General features: G+C 45.3%; 1 protein-coding gene across 2 annotated transcripts in view; it reads left to right on the plus strand.

The window, feature by feature from the left end:
* The first annotated feature begins 516 nt into the window (after positions 1–516).
* Positions 517–23,637, plus strand: part of LOC109902844 (leptin receptor) — a 54,833-nt gene continuing 31,712 nt past the window's right edge. Inside the window, exons 1-8 of one of the 2 annotated variants that reach the window (XM_020499516.2) lie at positions 517–807; positions 11,326–11,378; positions 12,079–12,131; positions 13,325–13,555; positions 14,620–14,749; positions 15,338–15,522; positions 21,870–22,027; positions 22,313–22,457. In XM_020499516.2, the coding sequence (XP_020355105.1) occupies positions 11,368–11,378; positions 12,079–12,131; positions 13,325–13,555; positions 14,620–14,749; positions 15,338–15,522; positions 21,870–22,027; positions 22,313–22,457 (913 nt within the window). In that variant the 5' untranslated portion in view covers positions 517–807; positions 11,326–11,367. Of the gene's footprint in view, positions 808–11,325; positions 11,379–11,985; positions 12,132–13,324; positions 13,556–14,619; positions 14,750–15,337; positions 15,523–21,869; positions 22,028–22,312; positions 22,458–23,637 lie in introns of both variants that reach the window. The other variant, XM_031785644.1, reaches the window with a different exon arrangement.

Consider the following 23,637-nt stretch of genomic DNA (forward strand, 5'->3'; position numbering starts at 1 on the left):
TATTAATGCCTCTGGGACTAAAGACAATTAATAAATACTTTTTATTAGACTAATTACTAATTAAAGCTGCAATATATAACTTTTTGGGTGATCAATCAAATGTACATAGAAATGTGAAATATAGATCTGGTAGATATGTACTATGTAGCTATTTCTATGCTTCCCATTTCATTTTTGTGTCTTTTACTTTTTGTACACCAGCTTCAAACAAGCTGAAAATACAATATTTTGTGTTGTGGAACATATATTTGACAGTGGTTTAGATGGTACAATGATGATCTACACTATACTTGCTTGTTTTGTCACATAAACTGAAATTTAAGCAACATTTTTGCAACCAGGAAATGGCAGAGCGATTTATGCATAGTGCGTATTTAATTGTGCATTGTCAACCATGTTATATTGTGTTGGAGACATTTTTATTATAATTGTGTTTTTAATGGTTATTAGAAAAGTGTTATTATTTGGTAGGCGGTAGTTCCCGTGACGACATTGTCTCATGCATAACCTACGCCACTCCCTTCTCCAAACCTGGAGGACTGCTAGTGAAGAGCGCGGTTCAGTTAGCTACATGTGGGGGAGAAGAGACAGCGCTGGGAAACATACTGGACTTCAACGACATTGCTATAACAGTATGGTCTACAACAGTAGCTTATGATCCGCACCTGAATTTGTGAAGGAATTAGGCAAACTATTGGCTAGCATATTGAGTCCTCAAAACTTCGGTATTTGTTGCATAGTAATTCACTGACTGATAACTATCGGCTACTGGGAAATCGGCGACTTGGAGAGGAACCAAAAGATCAAGTAAGGCACAGTTAATTAAAGTTCTCTTCTAAATGTTTGAATTATAGCTTACTATTTAGAGCAGTACGCGCTTTCAAGATAAGTGCAACATTCTAGAATATTTTTAGTCCATGTGTAATAACTCAAGGGGCAAATTTTTGTGGTATTTTATGGGGATTCCTGGAGTCCACATAAAACATGACTAAACAGAACATGAATAAACAAGAACAGCTCAAGCACAAAACGAAATGCATTTTAAAACGGCACACATAGTCGACATACAGTATAAATACAGACACAGCGTCTGTGTGTCACCTGGCCAGATATGTTTGCTGCATGTCTTTCTTTCTAAGTGAAAAAACTGTGTATATATATTTTTGCCTTATTTGTTATTTTTTCCATCCAGGCTGTATAGCTTATATGCATATTTGTTTTTAGTTAAATATTGCAAGTTAAAAAAATTAATAAAAGAGAAATAAAAACTCTTATAGCCATATTTGAGCAATTCTGGCATGCATAAATAATGTATTGGAAGGCCCTCTAGAGTAATCTGTGCAACTGCGTCTCTAAAGAAATCAACCAGGATTTCCTCCCGGTGATGCAAGCCCCAGCGCGCCCAGTTTGGAACTGGTTCAACGCTGTGACTCACATTGCGTCGGTGGCTTCGTAGAGTAGGTTGTTAGGCAATACTCCCAGAGGCATGTAATCGAAGGACTGAGATTTGGGTGTCAAAAACAGACTTCACACCTTTTTTATAGGATAATTAATCTACATTGATGTTCAAGCTATGGATGAAATTCAGCAGGTAGGCGTTTTTCCTCATGAATCTTGCTCTGAAGGCAGCTCTGCATTTCCACGTCATTTCACCAACAACAATTAAATATCATGACGTTGAATCAACGTGGGAAAATGGTTGGATTTGAAGAAGGCATCAACATAAGGGAATTTCGTAGGTTAAAAGGGGACTTTTAATCTTTTAATTCACTTTAGTTGACAACTCAACCAAATGTAAATCAAACCTAGATGTTGAACTGACATGTGGGTGGTCACTAGCTGACTGCCACAGTTATACAATCGGATTAGAAACCTAACCCTAACCACACTGATAACCCAAATGCCTAACCCTAACCTTAAATGAAGACCGAAAAGCACCTTTTTGTATTCATACATTTTTACAATATAGTACATTTTTAATTTGCAGCTGGCCTGTCTAAGGGGAAAGTCGCTCAGTTCTGCTCGTGACAATGTGTCAACCTGCTGAAATTCAAGCGGTACTCAAAATGAGATGAGCGATTTGATTTGGCCACTGATCTATGTGAATACCCATTAGGTGCTTTATCAAATCTGGACCACATTTGTTTATCAAATCTTGATGGTTTTCCATTTGACTAGTGATTAACATTAATTTATTTTCTGGTCATTTGAAATTTGTGATACGCCTACCACCATATGTTGTTATTGTCATTGGCAGAGTACAACTTGTTTTGATATGTGACCTAATGAATATGAGGCATGTGTGTACCAGCACGGGCTGTGATGGAGAGGATACACTTTACTCATTTTATTTTTCTTCATTTAGGGCCGATCATGCCCAATGCTTCCTTCTCATCATTATATTGATAGCAGTTTGATAACACCCACACACACAGAGGTTGTTACATCACATTGAATAACACCTAGTCCAGTTGTTATTGCTCAGTGGCCTAACTCCTCCCTATGGATTGTCTAGGAATAGGTCTCTCAGCTGCAGGTGGCCACTTGGCTGAGTAGCTGTCCATCCATGGTACTTTATTGTAACCTGGGATGTTATTGTTTTGAACAAGAGAACCAATGAATTAATGGATGCAGTCATTGATCTGTATTTGTTTGGAGTAATGCTTGCAAAGGGTAAGATATTGATGTTTGGTGTGGGTATCAAGTTCCCAGACTAGGTAAAACACTTTCTCATTACTGAGTGAGTCAAATAGGGCAGCAGGTAGCCTAGCAGTTAGAGCATTGGGCCAGTAAACGAAAGGTTGCTAGTTAGAATCCCAGAGCCATGAACATATTCATGGCTCAGTCAAGTCCACTGTAGCTCATTATGAACTCAGAAAAAAAAGAAACGTCCCTTTTTCAGGACCATGTCTTTTTTAAAGAGAATTCATAAAAATCCAAATAACTTCACAGATCTTCATTGTAAAGGGTTTAAACACAGTTTCCCATGCTTGTTCAATGAACCATAAACAATTAATGAACATGCACCTGTGGAACGGTCGTTCAGACACTAACAGTTTACAGACGGTAGGCACAGTTATGAAAACTTAGGACACTAAAGAGGCCTTTCTACTGACTCTGGAAAAACACCAAAATAAAGATGCCCAGGGTCCCTGCTCATCTGCGTGAACGTGCCTTAGGAATGCTGCAAGGAGGCATGAGGACTGCAGATGTGGCCAGGGCAATAAATTGCAATGTCCGTACTGTGAGACGCCTAAGACAGAGCTACAGAAGGACAGGACGGACAGCTGATCGTCCTCGCAGTGGCAGACCATGTGTAATAACACCTGCACAGGATCGGTACATTAAAAAATCACACCTGCGGGACAGGTACAGGATGGCAACAACTGCCCGAGTTACACCAGGAACACACAATCCCTCCATCAGTGCTCAGACTGTCTGCAATGGGCTGAGAGAGGCTGGACTGAGGGCTTGTAGGCCTGTTGTCTGGTGAGGACCTGCCTTACATCACAGACAACAACGTCGCCTATGGGCACAAACCCACTGTCGTTGGACCAGACAGGACTGGAAAAAGTGCTCTTCACTGACGAGTCACGGTTTTGTCTCACCAGGGGTGATGGTCGGATTCGCGTTTATTGTCAAAGGAATGAGCATTACACCGAGGCCTGTACTCTGGAGCGGGATTGATTTGGAGGTGGAGGGTCCGTCATGGTCTGGGGTGGTGTGTCACAGCATCATCGGACTGTGCTTGTTGTCATTGCAGGCAATCTCAACGCTGTGCGTTACAGGGAAGACATCCTCCTCCCTCGTGTGGTACACTTCCTGCAGGCTCATACTGACATGACCCTCCAGCATGACAATGCCACCAGCCATACTGCTTATCATACTGCTTGTCCCCCCCCCCCCCCCCCCCCCCTAGAAATGTCTGGGAACTTGCAGGTGCCTTGTTGGAAGAGTGGGGTAACATCTCACAGCAAGAGCTGGCAAATCTGGTGCAGTCCATGAGGAGGCGATGCACTGCAGTACTTAATGCAGCTGGTGGCCACACCAGATACTGACTGTTACTTTTGATTTTGACCCCCCTTTGTTCAGGGACACATTATTCAATTTCTGATAGTCACATGTGTGTGGAACCTGTTCAGTGTCTGTTGTTGAATATTGTTAAGTTGATACAAATATTTACACATGTTAAGTTTACTGAAAATAAACGCAGTTGACAGTGAGAGAACGTTTCTTTTTTTGCTGAGTTTAGTAACATTGCTGCCTTTATTTTGACTGCCTTTGAGGAATCATTTTAAAGTTATATTATTAGTAATCATTACACTATTTGAGAAATGTGTTTGTCTGCCTATCCCTCCCATGTTTTCCAGGGTTGACAGCTGACCTTTGGTTTTGTCTATGGATGGAAGGGACTTTTCGTAGCTGGTTAGGAGAACTTACGCAGCGTGTTAACAGAATTTAATGTTGCAGGTTAGGAGAATTAGGTTAAGGTTAGGAAAAGGGTTAGGGTTAGATAAAATGATCTCCTAACCTGCTACAAAAAGTAACTTCCGTCCATAGCTGTGTAACATATAGTCACAACCAGGAATGCTTGTAATGGTGGCTTTCCCCTGCTCAGATGTTGCATGCGTCAACCAATGGTTGCGTGCCTCTTCATTGACTGTGTCATCGGCTGAAACATTGCTTTAACATATGATGTGGTTAGCTGATAAAAGGGAGTTTTCAGCCGTTATCGTGACTGTTGTATAATTTCCACCTCAGGACAAGAAAAATAATGAACTGGCACTTAACTGTACAAGGCAATAAACGAGCAAGAACCTACATCCAGAGGCTACTTTTCTGGTCGCCGGCAATTTTAATTCTACTAACTAAGGCATGTGATGCCGAACATCATCAACACGTCTCCAACACCACTAGAGGTGATTTAAAGTCCTAGACCACTGTTATTCTACCTGCAAGCATACAAGGCCCTCCCTCGTCTGCCAATCGGCAAATCAGATCATGACTCCCTACTCCTGCTTGCTGTTTACAAGCATAAACTCAAACGGGAAGTAGCCGTGACTTGCTCTGTTGAGAAATGAGAATCCGAGATTATGCCACAAGACTGCTTTGCTAGCGCTGATTGGAATATGTTTAGAGAGTCCGCTGAGTCCGAGCTAAACACCTCCGTCACCGGCTTCATTAGAAACTGCGTCAGCGATATTGTCCCCACGGTGAGAGTTCGCTCCTTCCCCAATCAAAAGCCCTGGATTAACACAGAGGTTGTTGCTAAACTAAAGGAGAGGGCTACCTCACCCAGAGCTATCGTATACAACCCTGAGACTACAGTTGCGGTCAAGAATAAGTACAATAATTCCTGCAACGACCTCCGCAGAGTTATCAAGCAGAGTTAACAAGCAAAAGCACACTATAGGAATAAGGTGGAATCATGTTACACAGGCTCTGACGCCTGCCGCATGTGGCAGGGGCTACAGACCATTACCGATTATGAAGAAGGACCCAGCCACATTTTATGCCCCTTTAATGACAACAACAACAACATCATCATGACGAGTTTGACGGACGTCACCGACCAAGAGGATGAGCGATCTCGCTCTCCGAGGCAGATGTGAGAAAGGTCTTTAATCAGGCCAAAGGCCGCGGGGCCCGACGGTATTCCAGGGCGCGTTCTCAGAGCATACGCAGAATAGCTGGCATATTCAGTCAATTACAACCTCCTTGTCCCAGTCTGTTTTAAGATTACCACCATCATTCCTGTCCCCAAGAACTCTAAGGCTTCATGCCTACTTATATGACCACTGACTTACAGTGGGGCAAAAAAGTATTTAGTCAGCCACCAATTGTGCAAGTTCTCCCACTTAAAAAGATGAGGCCTGTGATTTTCATCATAGGTACACTTCAACTATGACAGAAAAAATGAGAAAATCACATTGTTGATTTTTTTATGAATTTACTTGCAAATTATGGTGGAAAATAAGTATTTGGTCACCTACAAACATGCAAGATTTCTGGCTCTCACAGACCTGTAACTTCTTCTTTAAGAGGCTCCTCTGTCCTCCACTCGGTACCTGTATTAATGGCACCTGTTTGAATTTGTTTTCCGCATAAAAGACACCTGTCCACAACCTCAAACAGTCACACTCCAAACTCCACTATGGCCAAGACCAAAGAGCTGTCAAAGGACACCAGCAACAAAATTGTAGACCTGCACCAGGCTGGGAAGACTGAATCTGCAATAGGTAAGCAGCTTGGTTTGAAGAAATCAACTGTGGGATCAATTATTAGGAAATGGAAGACATACAAGACCACTGATAATCTCCCTCGATCTGGGGCTCCACGCAAGATCTCACCCCGTGGGGTCAAAATGATCACAAGAACGGTGAGCAAAAATCCCAGAATCACATGGGTGGGACCTAGTGAATGACCTGCAGAGAGCTGGGACCAAAGTAACAAAGCCTACCATCAGTAACACACTACGCCGCCAGGGACTCAAATCCTGCAGTGCCAGACGTGTCCCCCTGCTTAAGCCAGTACATGTCCAGGCCCGTCTGAAGTTTGCTAGAGAGCATTTGGATGATCCAGAAGAAGATTGGGAGAATGTCATATGGTCAGATGAAACCAAAATATAACTTTTTGGTAAAAACTCAACTCGTCGTGTTTGGAGGACAAAGAATGCTGAGTTTCATCCAAAGAACACCATACCTACTGTGAAGCATGTGGGCGAGCACGCCCACATCGACGGGGCTGTAGTGGAGCATGTAGAGAGCTTAAAGTTCCTCAGTGTCCAAATCACTTAATACTTAAAATGGTCCAAACACATGCGCACAGTTGTGAAGAAGGTTCAGGGGGTTGAAAAAGTTTGGCATGGGCCCTCAAATCCAGCCCAGTACATCACTGGGGCTGAGCTCCCTGCCATCCAGGAAGTCTATATCTGTCACACCCTGATCTGTTTCACCTGTTCCTGTGATTCTCTACCCCCTCCAGGTGTTGCTTATTTTCCCCAGTGTATTTATCCCTGTGTTTCCTGTCTCTCTGTGCCAGTTCATCTTGTTTTCCCCAGTGTATTTATCCCTGTGTTTCCTGTCTCTCTGTACCAGTTCATCTTGTTTCCCCCAGTGTATTTATCCCTGTGTTTCCTGTCTCTCTGTACCAGTTCATCTTGTTTTCCCCAGTGTATTTATCCCTGTGTTTCCTGTCTCCCTGTGCCAGTTCATCTTGCATGTTTCCCTCCTGCCTGATCATCCTGCCTGCCCTGACCTTGATTCTACCTGCCCTTCGGTACCTTTTGAACTGGTTTTGACCATTTTGCCTGTCCACGATCATTCTCTTGCCTTCCCCTATTGGATTAATAAATATTGTAAGACTCCAACCATCTGCCTTATGTCATGATAATATCAGGCGGTGTGGAAGGAAGGCCTGGAAAATCATTAGAATCCAAGCCATATAATTTTCTCTCTGCTTCCTCACGACAAGCGGTACCGGTGCATCGTCTTACCCCAACAGGCTCTTGAACAGCTTCTATCCAGAAGCAATACGACTGATAAATGGCTAACAAAATAGCTACATGGAGGGAGTTAACCTTGTATCTTTATTGACATTTTTTAAATTTGAGTTTTGTACTGACACACACACACACACACACACACACACACACACACTGCTCACTCACACATAATATGCACATACATTTATACTGACTCTACGCACACCCACTCACATGCAAGCTGCTGTTACTCTGTTTGTCTTGTTATCCTGTTGCCTAGTCCCCTTACATACAGTTGAAGTCGGAAGTTTACATACACCTACGCCAAATAAATGTAAACTCAGTTTTTCACAATTCCTGACATTTAATCCTAGTAAAGATTCCCAGTCTTAGGTCAGTTAGGATCACCCCTTTATTTTAATAATGTGAAATGTCCGAATAATAGTAGAGATGATTTATTTCAGCTTTTATTTCTTTCATCACATTCCCAGTGGGTCAGAAGTTTACATACACTCAACTAGTATTTGGTAGCATTGCCTTTAAATAGTTTAACTTGGGTCAAACGTTTCAGGTAGCCTTGCACAAGCTTCCCACAATAAGTTGGGTGAATTTTGGCCCATTCCTCCTGACAGAGCTGGTGTAACGGAGTCAGGTTTGTAGGCCTCCTTGCTCAAACACGCATTTTCAGTTCTGCCCACACATTTTCTATGGGATTGAGGTCAGGGCTTTGTGATGGCCACTCCAATACCTTGACTTTGTTGTCCTTAAGCCATTTTGCCACAACTTTGGAAGTTTGCTTGGTTTCATTGTCTATTTGGAAGACCCATTTGCGACCAAGCTTTAACTGATGTCTTGAGGTGTTGCTTCAATATATCCACATAATTTTCTTACCTCATGATGCCGTCTATTTTGTGAAGTGCACCAGTCCCTCCTGCAGCAAAGCACCTCCACAACATGATGCTGCCACCCCCATGCTTCACGGTTGGGATGGTTTTCTTTTGCTTGCAAACCTCTCCCTTTTTCCTCCAAACATAATGATGGTCATTATGGCCAAACAGTTGTATTTTTGTTTCATCAGACCAGAGGACATTTCTCCAAAAAGTACGATATTTGTCCCCACGTGCAGTTGCAAACCGTAGTCTAGCTTTTTTATGCGGTTTTGGAGCAGTGGCTGCTTCCTTGCTGAGCGGCCTTTCATGAAATGTCGATATAAGACTCGTTCTACTGTGGATATAGATACTTTTGTACCTGTTTCCTCCAGCATCTTCACAAGGTCCTTTGCTTTTGTTCTGGGATTGATTTGCACCTTTCACACCAAAGTACGTTCATCTCTAGGAGACAGAACGTGTCTCCTTCCTGAGCGGAATGAAGGCTGCGCGGTCCCATGGTGTTTGTACCTGTGTACTATTGTTTGTATAGATGAACGTGGTACCTTCAGGCGTTTGGAAATTGCAACCAAGGATGAACCTGACTTGTGGAGGGCTACAATTGTTTTTGAGTTCTTGGCTGATTTCTTTTGATTTTCCCATGATGTCAAGCAAAGAGGCACTGCGTTTGAAGGTAGGCCTTGAAATACATCCAAAGGTACACCTCCAATTGACTCAAATTATGTCAATTAGCCTATCAGAAGCTCCTCGAGCCATGACATCATTTTCTGGAATTTTCCAAGCTGTTTATAGGCACAGTCAACTGAGTGTATGTAAACTTCTGACCCACTGGAATTGTGATACAGTGAAATAATCTGTCTGTAAACAATTGTTGAAAAAAATACTCTCATGCACAAAGTAGATGTCCTAACCGACTTGCCAAAACTATAGTTTGTTAACAAGAAATTTGTGGAGTGGTTGAAAAACAAGTTTTAATGATGTCAACTTCCGACTTCAACTGTATATACCCCCATTACTCCAGTATCCCTGCACATTGTAAATATGGTACTGAACTGACCTTGTATACGTTATGCTTACTTATTGTGTTCTTCATATTATTCTTTTTTCTCGTGTGTTTTCTAGTATTACATTGTTATCACAGGATGTTGGTGGTACCTTAATTGGGGAGATTGGGCTCTTGGTAATGGCTGGAGCGATATCAGTCGAATGGTATCAAATACATCACACGCTGTTTCCATTTGTTTGATGCCTTTCCAGTCGCTCCGTTCCGACCGTTATTTTGAGCCATCCTCCCCTCAGCAGCCTCCACTGATTTGTTATTGGTTACTGAATTGCTGGGTTTTGAATTTACAAGAAATGTATTTCACTGTACTTGGCCATGTGACATTAACTTGAAACAATGATTACTCTCTTTATGCAATAAATCCTGTAGGCCTATTGAAAATAATGTCATGTGCCTACCTATAACCTCCCCGTGGCTGTGAGACACAGTACCCTTCCACACTGGCATTAACGTTATAAACTAAAATGGAAGATGCCTTTCCCTCAGACTATTGTTGTGGTAATCAATTGAAAGCAAATGTATTATCTGAGTGGCAGAGGCAGCAGGGACCTGTCTGTCAGTCAGCTAAGTAGACATAGACTCTAGTCCTGTCGTTCTATTTCTATGTTGTCAGACACGTCAAGGCCTTGTCTTCAATATATGCAAATTAGCTGCTACTTCAAGGAGAGATCGTTTATTAAAGAACGGACCAATATCACATTTTTCAAGACTTGTGATAGTCAGAAATCCTCCAGTGAAATCATTTAATCAAAGATCTAGGGACTGAAAATGAAATGAATAAGTGTATGGCGGGTTACTATATATGGGGCTCTCAGAGCAATTTGGAAGAAATGGTCCCCGCTTGAATTTCATTTACCTTGGTAGTATATTTTTATATACATTAACATTTAGTAGTGGGAGATTGGGATCTGGATGGTGAGATGACTTGGAGCAGTTTCAATAATTTCTTCAGAGTAGAGATGAAACATCTCTATCTACACTCTTAGAAAAAAGGGTTCCAAAACTGTTCTTCAGCTGTCCCCATAGGAAAACCCTTTTTCATTCCAGGTAGAACCCTTTTGGGTTTCATGTAGAACCCTTTGTGGAAAGGGTTCTATAGAACTGAAGAGTTCTACCTGGATCCAAAAATAGTTCTTCATAGGGTTCTCCTATGGGGACAGCCAAATAATCTTTTTAGGTTCTAGATAGCACCCCCCACCCCCCTTTGCCCTCAATTCGTTGGAGCATGGACTCTACAAGGTGTCGAAGCATTCCACAGGGATGTTGGCCCATGTTGACTCCAATGCTTCCATCAGTTGTCTCAAATTGGCTGGATGTCCTTTGAGTGGTGGGACCATTCTTGATGCACACGGAAAACTGTTGAGAGTGAAACTCAGCAGGATTGCCATTCTTGACACAAACCTGTGCGCCAGGCACCTATTACCAAACCCCATTCTAAGGCAATTAAATCTTTTGTCTTTCCCATTCACCCTCTGAATGGCACACATACACAATCCATGTAGCCTAGTGGTTAGCGCGTTGGACTAGTAACTGAAAGGTTGCAAGTTCAAATCCCCAAGCTGACAAGGTACAAATCTGTCGTTCTGGCCCTGAACAGGCAGTTAACCCACTGTTCCTAGGCCTTCATTGAAAATAAGAATTTGTTCTTAACTGACTTGCCTAATTAAAAAAAAATGTTTTTTTATAAATTGTCTTAAAAATCCTTCTTTAACCTGTCTCCTCCACTTCCTCTACACTGATTTACCAAGGGACATCAATAAGGGATCATAGCTTTCACCTGGTCAGTCTTTCAGGGAAAGAGCAGGTGTTCATGATGTTTTCTACACATTGTATCTCGTTGTTGTCTTCCTAACTGGTCCCTAAGGTTCTCTCTCTCTCTGTTCCCTCCCCAGTGAGCGTTCTCACTCAGAGGCCATGTGCACCAACTCTCACTCATGAAGACAATGTAAGTATGATTGATGGTGGTGATCTTGAATATGAAATGGGATTAATGTGGCATGGGATTGAACTTTAGCACGTGTGATTTAAAACGCAGGCAGGCACCATGTTTATACAGCATGTAATGTAGGTTAGTGTTTATTCTGTGTTAATGTTATTTACTGTACTGCCTATGTCGTCAAAGGAGGGTTGGGGTTGGACTATATAGTGGTTTATGATATGAATGCTATAGTCATAATGGAAATTTAAGTGTGAATGTGGAAGGGAATTGTACTTTTTTTTAAATTACTCAGCAATTGTACATTCAGAAGCTGACAAACCTTTGTACAGCTGCAGGCTCGTTAAACAGTACAGTATCATCCATTCTAATCTTGCATGAGGAAGTTTCTGTGGTGTAGAGATCAGTCAAGCCTGTGCCTGCAGATGAGCAGACAACACCCAGGCCATTACAGCAGAATACTGTGGTCATGGTGTGGTGACTATTACTAAAGGCTCTGACAAAGTTCAGTAAAACCCTCTGTTCTCCTGTCAAATGAGTTTTCAGTGTTGGATTAAGTTAAGATTGCATAGACTGTATGTGTTTTACATATCTTTCTCTCTTTATCTGTTTCTAGCTCTCTACGGGTTCTCTCTTCATCTACCCGTACCTCTCTGTCGCTCCCTCTTTCACTCTCTCCCTCCTTCCCTCTCTTTCTCTATCTCTGCAGGATCCTGTCTGCAATGTTGACATTCCTGGTGCATATTCTCATCATCTCCCACAGTGAGTTGAGTTCCTTTCCCGTTAGTTCAGATTCTTCTATCTCACTGCATCCATCCACATTTACCTCCCATGTGGCTCTGCCTGTAGTCACACAACTTCACTCTCCCCAGGAAAGCTTTCCTTTAGACTAAAATAATGAATAGCAAAAATTTCAGCAGCAATGCCACATGTAATTACATCCGGCAGCAATTTTCTGGAACCTTCACGTGCCAGAACGTACAGAACAGTAGACTCATACGCATATATACAGAAACAAAGGTCATCTTCCCATACAATCACGCCCCTACTTACAATACAGTCCATTATTGGCAAAATAAAAAGGGCCATTGAGTGTTGCATTTCATTGGTGTGACACTGAGTGATCTAAATAGAAGTATGCCGGTCTCTGTGGTTAGCTGTCTTTGTAATGTTGGACATCATCCAATGTGTTTGGCAATAATCCTTCTACCACACAAGTGAAACACAGAATAGATCGTTCAGCAGGGCATAATGTCTCCTGACCACAAAAATGGCCCATATTGAACCAAATAGACACACAAATATATTTCCCCCATGAAAAGTAGAAATGAAATTGGAACCGCACACATGATTGCTGCACCACATGCCTTTTAATTCGGCTAGTTAGACAACAAATTGATCCTAGAAGTGGATCTTTGTCAGGTAAAGTAGCAATCCTTTGTGTGTACATGTGGGCAAGCGTGTTTGTGTAATTGAGAACACTCCGTCTTTGGGAATCAGTATACAACAGACATGTAATATCTATCCCAAGCCAGCATGCTATGGGGAGACTGGGAGGGTGGATGGGTGACTAATAGGTGGAATGAACCATCGTCTTGTCACATTGTTTTACCTGGTTGACAAAGAAGCATGTACAGTATGAATCCTTGAACTGGTAGAAGTCCTCTGGTATAGGCTGAGGTTACCAGAGTTCATTCTAGTAAAGGTCTCTGAACAATATTGTAGCCTTTTTATAATACTTTTACCAACTTCATGAACATCTCTTGAAATCTTCACAATTCGGTCTGAAATTAATGTACTAATTGAATTCATATCAATGTCGTCTTTGAATACCATGCTGAGAATCAAACCCACAACTATGGTATTACCAGCATCATTATACCCCAGCCACAACTTCTGTCCAGTGTCTGATGTCATTTCCTGTCAACCATGTTTACTTCCTGTTTTTGCCTCAGGTGCTGTGTTGGTGGAGCCTGTGGAAGTATCCCCCCATGGAGACCTTCTAGACCTCCCCTGGCAGACAGAGCTCTGCTGTTCGTCAACCCCAGCCCAACTTCACCACGGAGGAGAGGAAGAAGACAGGGGGTCTGCACCATCTGATACAGGGCACCCACACACCCTTCAGTGCCTCTTCAGGAACTTCACAAGCACACTAGGACCTCACCCGGAGACTGAACCCAGCAGAGGTAAGCGTCCTGCTCTGTTTTACTGACATGACATCACAGAAGGCTGGAAACAATTTGTTTGATGTATTTACCACTCTATTGATTCTGCTCCAGTCATTACCACCAGCCTGTTCTCCCTAATTAAGGTGCCACCAACCTCCTGTGCATGATATTTACTGGGTGAGAGTTCTGTCTTACTACTGCCCTGGGACCATATTCACAAAGCAAGATGCTGACTGAGGATCAAATACCTTTTTAAATCATAATGAAAAAGAGCAAGGAATTGATTCTAGATCAGCACTCCTATTCTGAGACAATTTGTATATACTGGCCTTGGACAGCTGGATAAATGTGTTTTCATTTCTCTGAATGGTGCGTAATAAAACAGCCTGTGACCACTTAACTGCACTGAGGAAGAGAACATTGAGGCTCATTCAATTGAATAGGGGCCAATTAACTGGAGTGATAAGATGGCCTCTGTGCACTTGAGTGTGGTGTTCTTCTCAGTTTGGAGGTGGCGGTGGAAGTGGGAGGTGGTAACACAAACTAAAGATCTGTGTGTGCGCCTGCATCCGTGAATATGTGTGTTTTAACAACAGGAAGCAAAGGCTCAGGGTGAAGGATTTATTCATGAGATCGATAGCTTGGTGGTAGCCTCTGACGTGTGCTAATCGATGGATATTAGATGACGCTACCCACAGCCGATGGCTCTGGCATTTAAAGAGGGGACGTTTTGAAAACGGTCTCATGAATCGTTGACAATAACTGTGCAGAGGTAAAATGGTGTGAGTGGGTGTTGTGTTTTCTTCTCCAATGACATGGTGATTCAGCTCAGGTAGACCTGAGGTCCTAAGTGTGAGTAAGAGGGGGAATGGATGATAAGCAATGACGTTGGCCAGATTCTAGGGCTTCTTTTTCAGGATATGTTCCAGGGCTTGCTATGACTGTCCTAATTAGTTGTGGGTTTATTCAGCTAGGTGTGTGTGTGTGGGGTTGGTGAGTTCATATATTAGGGTTTACAGTGACCGAACAGACAGAGTATGTGCCTGTGTTGATGCTAATATGCTAAATTAACTTCTCTCCAGCCACCTGTTGGGACATCCTGTGCCGTGTTGATGAGACCTGGGATAATGTAATATGTGATCTAAAGCACCCAGCCACTTCCTCAGACACCTCCATTCCTGGGTCAGTGGCACTTAGCTTGCAGCACTTAACGTGAGTATCAAGTTCAATTCAACCTGCTGCTATTGTCTAGAGTCTGTCCTCTCCTCTCCCATCCTGTTTGTTATTCTTGTCTGGTGTTGGCTCAAAGATGTGCCTGAGGCAGTAAGAGCTCAGGTGGGGGTCTGAGGTGTATGTGTGTCCGTGCCTGTCTGTGCTTGCAATGTGACTGGCAGAGCGTATGGAGCAGGCTGAGACTGTGATAATTGGCCTTTTGGCCCATCGCATTAAATATTTAGCAAATAATTAGGCAAAATATCACAATAGTGTTTTTACTTGTTGTTTTCATTACTTTCATGTGGATTGCACCTAGCCTGGTCCTAGATGTTTGTGATCCTTTCAAACATGGCATGACAAGGAGTTGATAGCACAAACAGATCTGGGACCAGGCTAGGTTGCAACCTGACCTGTGCTTAGTCTATGATTAGCACACTACACTAGCCTCTTATCTTTACTGAATGAAAGTATATTTATTTAAGCTGGGTTTTCGACTAGGACACAGGGCTAAACGTGGTACATATGGAGGGAAGCAGTCCATGTCCTCATCTGGCGAAGTGCATAAATGTCTCTTGTCTATTTCAGAACACTGCCTGACATTGAGGTTAACTCCACACATGGGACTGACTGTGTGGGAGAGGATTCCATCACCTGTTCTATTGCTCTCCATGTGGTCAGCAGTATCGTCGTGGTGACAGCCAATGTGTCCAACACCACAGCAGGTCCCCTGGTGATGCTCAGCGTCCCTCCAAGGATGTCTCAGCGTCTCTGTAAGGAGTGTGAATGTACCTGATCTCCCTCTCAACCTCTGTTCTGAAGATGTTAGAGGATGTCAATTGCTTTAATGGCTTATCTATCTGGTCTTCATATTCTGATGGATATCACTTAACATTTACCAAGTACCAGCGAGCTGGCACTGTTTATTATGTAGGCTAGCGGTATCTAGGGAGCCATTTCTACCATGAGGAAACTGGGGAGTTATTTGTTTAGGCTTAAAGACCACATACACACCTGTATAGTATAGTGAGTGTAACGGGCAGCTTCAGTTTCTGCTTCTGATACCAGCTGCCCTTTGGGACTTCCAGGCAGGCCAAGATTACTGTTTACTCTGGTCCCAGGAACCATGGTGATGAGCTGGAGATCTCTCCACTGATGGGAAACGCATACCTTGTTTGCTCAATCAAAGCTCTTTGCGGCCTTGTTGGTCAATGGAACATTGGTTTGATGCAAGTAGAAATTGTGCAAATATTGAGTTTTAAAAGCCTTAAATTAATTGAAGTGTCATTTAATTTAGATCACATGGAACATTATAAGTCAGCTTTTTTTAATATGAATAAAGACTTGCTAAAGGGCCAAAATTCAGTGTTTTGACATGCTCTGTACATCCTCTGACTTCTAGGAAGATTTTAGCACACTTGATCACCTCCCTGACCAAGGCCCTTCTCCCCCGATTGCTCAGTTTAGCCGGGTGGCCAGCTCGAGGAAGAGTCTTGGTGGTTCCAAACTTCTTCCATTTAATAATGGAGGCCACTGTGTTCTTAAATGCTTAAATGCTGCAGAATTTGTATTTTTTTCCTTCCCCAGATCTGTGCTTCAACACCATCCTATCTCGGAGCTCTATAGACAATTCCTTTGACCTCATGGCTTAATTTTTGCTCTGACATGCGCACCGTCAACCGAGAAAGATTGCCGACTCCTCATGTAGCCTATTACCGGCAACTTCAAGAGAGTAATGGCAGAATCTGCGAAAGCTAGCAGGAGCGGGAGGAAAATAATTGGGTCAGGTTTATTTCTTCTGGTTATCTAGATCTCTGGCCACCTCTTGAGACGTTTGTCTTACTTCATCAAACCATAAGCTCAATGCATATAGTTGATTTTTCTTCAAACACATAGGGTGTATCTCTATATGGAAAAATAGGTCGAAAAAACAGATGACTTTCGGTTGACTAAGATATTTTTTTTGTCGGGGACAGCCCTATAATTATCACACTTTTCTGTTTTATAAGATGGGTTATAAATAACGCCCCTGTCAAGTTAATCACTGGTAAACACGAACCTCAAAATGAACAAAGCAGTTTAAATACCAGGAAGAATACAGGCTGCCTAAGTATGATTCCCAATCAGAGAACGATAGACAGCTGCCTCAGGATTGGGAACCATACCCGGCCAACAAAGAAATAGAGGGGCACTCTTTTCACAACGTTGATATCAGTAAACCGCTCGCCCACATGACACCGACACACGTGGTCTGCGGTTGTGAGGATGGTTGGACGTACTCCCAAATTCTCTAAAATGACATTGGAGGCGGCTTATGGTAGAGAAATTAACATTCACTTCTCTGGCAACAGCTCTGGTGGACATTCCTACAGGCAGCATGCCAATTGCACGTTCCCTCAACTTGAGACCTCTGGAATTGTGTTGTGTGATAAAACTGCACAGTTTAGGGTGGCCTTTTATTGTCCCCAGGTGCACCTGTTTAATGATCATACTGTTTAATCCCACCTGTCAATTGGATGAATTATCTTGGCAAAGGAGAAATGCTCACTAACAGGGATATAAACAAATGTGTGCATGAAATTTGAGTGAAATAAGCGTTTTGTCCATATGGAACATATCTGTGATCTTTTATTTCAGCTCATGAAACATAGGACTAACAATTTACATGTTGCGTTTATATTTTAGTTCAGTGTATTAACAGTATTGCACTTTTCATGTAGCCTACTTTTGTCCAGCTAATAGCCTAACCACCGATCAAGCAACATTATGGACTAAACTTTCAAATCATGTTGCTACAATATACTGGTCAAATTAAGATCCGACATTGGGTGCCATTATGACGATTATTAATAATTTATTTTGTTTACCTTTTTATTTAACTAAGTCAGCTAAGAACAAATTCTAGGCTACCTGCCACCACCTCTCTAACCACTAGGCAACCTGCTGCCCCCTCTCTAACCACTTGGCTACCTGCCTCTAACCACTAAGCTACCTGCCACCCCCTCTCTAACCACTAGGCAACCTGCTGCCCCCTCTCTAACCACTTGGCTACCTGCCTCTAACCACTAAGCTACCTGCCACCCCCTCTAACCACTAAGCTACCTGCCACCCCCTCTCTAACCACTAGACAACCTGCCACCCCCCCTCTAACCACTAGGCTACCTGCCTCTAACCACTAGGCAACCTGCCACCCCCTCTCTAACCACTAGGCAACCTGCCACCCCCCCTCTAACCACTAGGCTACCTGCCTCTAACCACTAGGCAACCTGCCACCCCCCCTCTAACCACTAGGCTACCTGCCTCTAACCACTAGGCAACCTGCCATCCCCTCTCTAACCACTAGGCTACCTGCCTCTAACCACTAGGCAACCTGCCACCCCCCCTCTAACCACTAGGCTACCTGCCTCTAACCACTAAGCTACCTGCCACCCCCTCTCTAACCACTAGACAACCTGCCACCCCCCCTCTAACCACTAGGCTACCTGCCTCTAACCACTAGGCAACCTGCCACCCCCTCTCTAACCACTAGGCTACATGCCTCTAACCACTAGGCAACCTGCCACCCCCCCTCTAACCACTAGGCTACCTGCCTCTAACCACTAGGCAACCTGCCATCCCCTCTCTAACCACTAGGCTACCTGCCTCTAACCACTAGGCAACCTGCCACCCCCCCTCTAACCACTAGGCTACCTGCCTCTAACCACTAGGCAACCTGCCACCCCCCCTCTAACCACTAGGCTACCTGCCTCTAACCACTAGGCAACCTGCCATCCCCTCTCTAACCACTAGGCTACCTGCCTCTAACCACTAGGCAACCTGCCACCCCCCCCTCTAACCACTAGGCAACCTGCCACCCCCCCTCTAACCACTAGGCAACCTGCCACCCCCTCTCTAACCACTTGGCTACCTGCCTCTAACCACTAAGCTACCTGCCACCCCCTCTCTAACCACTAGGCTACCTGCCTCTAACCACTAGGCAACCTGCCACCCCCCCTCTAACCACTAGGCAACCTGCCACCCCCCTCTAACCACTAGGCTACCTGCCTCTAACCACTAGGCAACCTGCCACCCCCTCTCTAACCACTAGGCAACCTGCCACCCCCTCTCTAACCACTAGGCAACCTGCCACCCCCCTCTCTAACCACTAGGCTACCTGCCTCTAACCACTAGGCAACCTGCCACCCCCTCTCTAACCACTAGGCAACCTGCCACCCCCTCTCTAACCACTAGGCAACCTGCCACCCCCCCCTCTAACCACTAGGCTACCTGCCTCTAACCACTAGGCAACCTGCCACCCCCCCTCTAACCACTAGGCTACCTGCCTCTAACCACTAGGCAACCTGCCATCCCCTCTCTAACCACTAGGCTACCTGCCTCTAACCACTAGGCAACCTGCCACCCCCCCTCTAACCACTAGGCTACCTGCCTCTAACCACTAAGCTACCTGCCACCCCCTCTCTAACCACTAGACAACCTGCCACCCCCCCCTCTAACCACTAGGCTACCTGCCTCTAACCACTAGGCAACCTGCCACCCCCTCTCTAACCACTAGGCAACCTGCCACCCCCCCTCTAACCACTAGGCTACCTGCCTCTAACCACTAGGCAACCTGCCACCCCCCCTCTAACCACTAGGCTACCTGCCTCTAACCACTAGGCAACCTGCCATCCCCTCTCTAACCACTAGGCTACCTGCCTCTAACCACTAGGCAACCTGCCATCCCCCCTCTAACCACTAGGCTACCTGCCTCTAACCACTAGGCAACCTGCCACCCCCCCTCTAACCACTAGGCTACCTGCCTCTAACCACTAGGCAACCTGCCATCCCCTCTCTAACCACTAGGCTACCTGCCTCTAACCACTAGGCAACCTGCCACCCCCCCCTCTAACCACTAGGCAACCTGCCACCCCCCCTCTAACCACTAGGCAACCTGCCACCCCCTCTCTAACCACTTGGCTACCTGCCTCTAACCACTAAGCTACCTGCCACCCCCTCTCTAACCACTAGGCAACCTGCCACCCCCCTTTAACCACTAGGCTACCTGCCTCTAACCACTAGGCAACCTGCCACCCCCCTCTAACCACTAGGCTACCTGCCTCTAACCACTAGGCAACCTGCCACCCCCTCTCTAACCACTAGGCAACCTGCCACCCCCTCTCTAACCACTAGGCAACCTGCCACCCCCTCTCTAACCACTAGGCAACCTGCCACCCCCTCTCTAACCACTAGGCAACCTGCCACCCCCTCTCTAACCACTAGGCTACCTGCCTCTAACCACTAGGCAACCTGCCACCCCCTCTCTAACCACTAGGCAACCTGCCACCCCCTCTCTAACCACTAGGCAACCTGCCACCCCCCCTCTAACCACTAGGCTACCTGCCTCTAACCACTAGGCAACCTGCCATCCCCTCTCTAACCACTAGGCTACCTGCCTCTAACCACTAGGCAACCTGCCACCCCCCCTCTAACCACTAGGCTACCTGCCTCTAACCACTAAGCTACCTGCCACCCCCTCTCTAACCACTAGACAACCTGCCACCCCCCCTCTAACCACTAGGCTACCTGCCTCTAACCACTAGGCTACCTGCCTCTAACCACTAGGCAACCTGCCACCCCCCTCTCTAACCACTAGGCAACCTGCCACCCCCTCTCTAACCACTAGGCAACCTGCCACCCCCCCTCTAACCACTAGGCTACCTGCCTCTAACCACTAGGCAACCTGCCACCCCCCCTCTAACCACTAGGCTACCTGCCTCTAACCACTAGGCAACCTGCCATCCCCTCTCTAACCACTAGGCTACCTGCCTCTAACCACTAGGCAACCTGCCACCCCCCCTCTAACCACTAGGCTACCTGCCTCTAACCACTAGGCAACCTGCCACCCCCCCTCTAACCACTAGGCTACCTGCCTCTAACCACTAGGCAACCTGCCATCCCCTCTCTAACCACTAGGCTACCTGCCTCTAACCACTAGGCAACCTGCCACCCCCCCCTCTAACCACTAGGCAACCTGCCACCCCCCCTCTAACCACTAGGCAACCTGCCACCCCCTCTCTAACCACTTGGCTACCTGCCTCTAACCACTAAGCTACCTGCCACCCCCTCTCTAACCACTAGGCAACCTGCCACCCCCCTCTAACCACTAGGCTACCTGCCTCTAACCACTAGGCAACCTGCCACCCCCCCTCTAACCACTAGGCAACCTGCCACCCCCCTCTAACCACTAGGCTACCTGCCACCCCCCCTCTAACCACTAGGCAACCTGCCACCCCCCTCTAACCACTAGGCTACCTGCCTCTAACCACTAGGCAACCTGCTGCCCCCTCTCTAACCACTAGGCAACCTGCTGCCCCCTCTCTAACCACTAGGCTACCTGCCTCTAACCACTAGGCAACCTGCTGCCCCCTCTCTAACCACTAGGCTACCTGCCTCTAACCACTAGGCAACCTGCTGCCCCCTCTCTAACCACTAGGCAACCTGCCACCCCCCTCTAACCACTAGGCTACCTGCCTCTAACCACTAGGCAACCTGCTGCCCCCTCTCTAACCACTAGGCAACCTGCTGCCCCCTCTCTAACCACTAGGCTACCTACCTCTAACCACTAGGCTACCTGCCTCTAACCACTAGGCAACCTGCTGCCCCCTCTCTAACCACTAGGCTACCTGCCTCTAACCACTAGGCAACCTGCTGCCCCCTCTCTAACCACTAGGCTACCTGCCTCTAACCACTAGGCTACCTGCCTCTAACCACTAGGCAACCTGCTGCCCCCTCTCTAACCACTAGGCTACCTGCCTCTAACCACTAGGCAACCTGCCACCCCCCCTCTAACCACTAGGCAACCTGCCACCCCCTCTCTAACCACTAGGCAACCTGCCACCCCCCCTCTAACCACTAGGCAACCTGCCACCCCCCTCTAACCACTAGGCAACCTGCCACCCCCCCTCTAACCACTAGGCAACCTGCCACCCCCCCTCTAACCACTAGGCAACCTGCCACCCCCCTCTAACCACTAGGCTACCTGCCTCTAACCACTAGGCAACCTGCTGCCCATAATGACGACGATAATGGTGTTTCATAGTTTGGAGGATGATGATGTTTATGATTTGCTTTTGTTGTACAGGGAAACCAAGCCCACCACTGAACCTAACACACACCCAGACCACAGAGGGAGAGTTGATTCTGAGCTGGAGCGACCCACAGCCCCATGCCAGCCCTGTCCAACTGAGCTATGAGGTCCGATACAATACCTCCCAAAGTACCTCTCACCCCAACTGGCTGGTAAGAACACACTGGCCTCCGAGCAAACACAACATCAGTACAGGTCTTAAATTATTATTGGCTTTAGCTTTATTTTCTTTAACAGAAAACAAGAGCAAACGCATAGAGGATGTTGAAGAGTCTTAATGTCACTCATGGTTTTCTTAGATGTAGATATCATTTTCAGTTATGTTCTCAGTCATCACAATGCCATTTTGTATTTGTGTCAAATTGTCACTGCATTTTGCAGATGGAGTAACTTCTGTATGACATCTTGTGTTTCTCTCCCCTATTCCTCTGTTCCAGCACGTGGACGTGTCTGGAGCCCAGTGGGTGTCTCTGACTGGACTGAGGCCTGGTCTGCAATACACTCTCCAGATCCGGTCTCACCACCCTGCTCTGCCTCACCTGTGGAGTGACTGGAGCCAGCAACATCTTATCCGTCTGGAAAGTGAGACCTCTCTCTCTGTCTGCACAGAAACATACACATCATAAACACACAGTTAACTTATCATACTCGCTTGACTTCTTCCTGCACAGTAAGACCTCTGCCTTGCCCTACTTACACACATTAAATATACAGTCAGATAAAGTCCCCTCACATACTGTATACCTGCACAAAAAAACCTCTGGTTACACAGCAATGTACACATATGCTTTAGTTATGTGCAGTTTGCCAATGATTCGTTCTTTTTGAACAACTCTTTTTACTCATCTTTTACTCATCTTCTTACTCATGATTAGTTTTTCTGCGTAACTCGTTCATTTTAGTCGTTCGTTTGGCCTGCTGGCCGAAATAAATTCTACTGCAGGATTAATAAGTGCTCCTCCGGTGACTCCTGAGACGTGCTCCGATCAACGACTGTCTGTCATGCGCGCAGGCAAAATAGATCATGCTACATACAGGTAGCATAGAGAAGAAAAACATGTTTAAATTAGAACTGATCGTTGAACATTTCGATTGGGTAATGCTTAATGGTTGTGTTTTTGTATTCTTATTATTGGGACCTACTGGCTTATTATAAGTTTATGGAATTTAACATCATGCTGTGTGTGACTGCTGTCTTTCCATCAGCCCTATGCAGTGGTGTAGTGGTGCCTGGAGAAGCGGGTATATTCTAATTTTGCCTAAAAGTTCCCAAACGGCCTGCCCAGCGAAGGAAAGGCACCCGGTGTGAAAAATACTGTTTTCCTATGGAAAAACACTTTAGCTGGATGTAAAACTGCATGACTAAAACCTCTGCAAAAACGTACGGAAAAATTACAGCCTTCTTTTGAGTTATCTTAGATTAGTTCAGTAATTAATTCTGGCTCTGTTCCTATGGTGGCTCATGTGGGACAAGCTTCAGTAACTGCCACATTGAACCACACCCCCAAGACTGAAATCAGTTTTTTTCACAATGAGCAACAGAGAAAGGAGAAGCTATTTTCCTAGCACACTGTCACAAATCATCTGTGGTTGATAGATTTTGCCCACACAAACACACACACATGGGGAGACTGGTCTGTACCTGCTGCATACTACACTGTTAGAGACTCGAGGATTCATAGATATGCATTGCATTTCCATGCAGTCAATACTGTATACATTGGGTAACTTAGCAAACATATTTGGGTAACTTAGCAAACCT

The sequence above is a fragment of the Oncorhynchus kisutch genome, linkage group LG13 (genome assembly GCF_002021735.2).
Source record: "Oncorhynchus kisutch isolate 150728-3 linkage group LG13, Okis_V2, whole genome shotgun sequence".
NCBI lineage: Eukaryota > Metazoa > Chordata > Actinopteri > Salmoniformes > Salmonidae > Oncorhynchus > Oncorhynchus kisutch.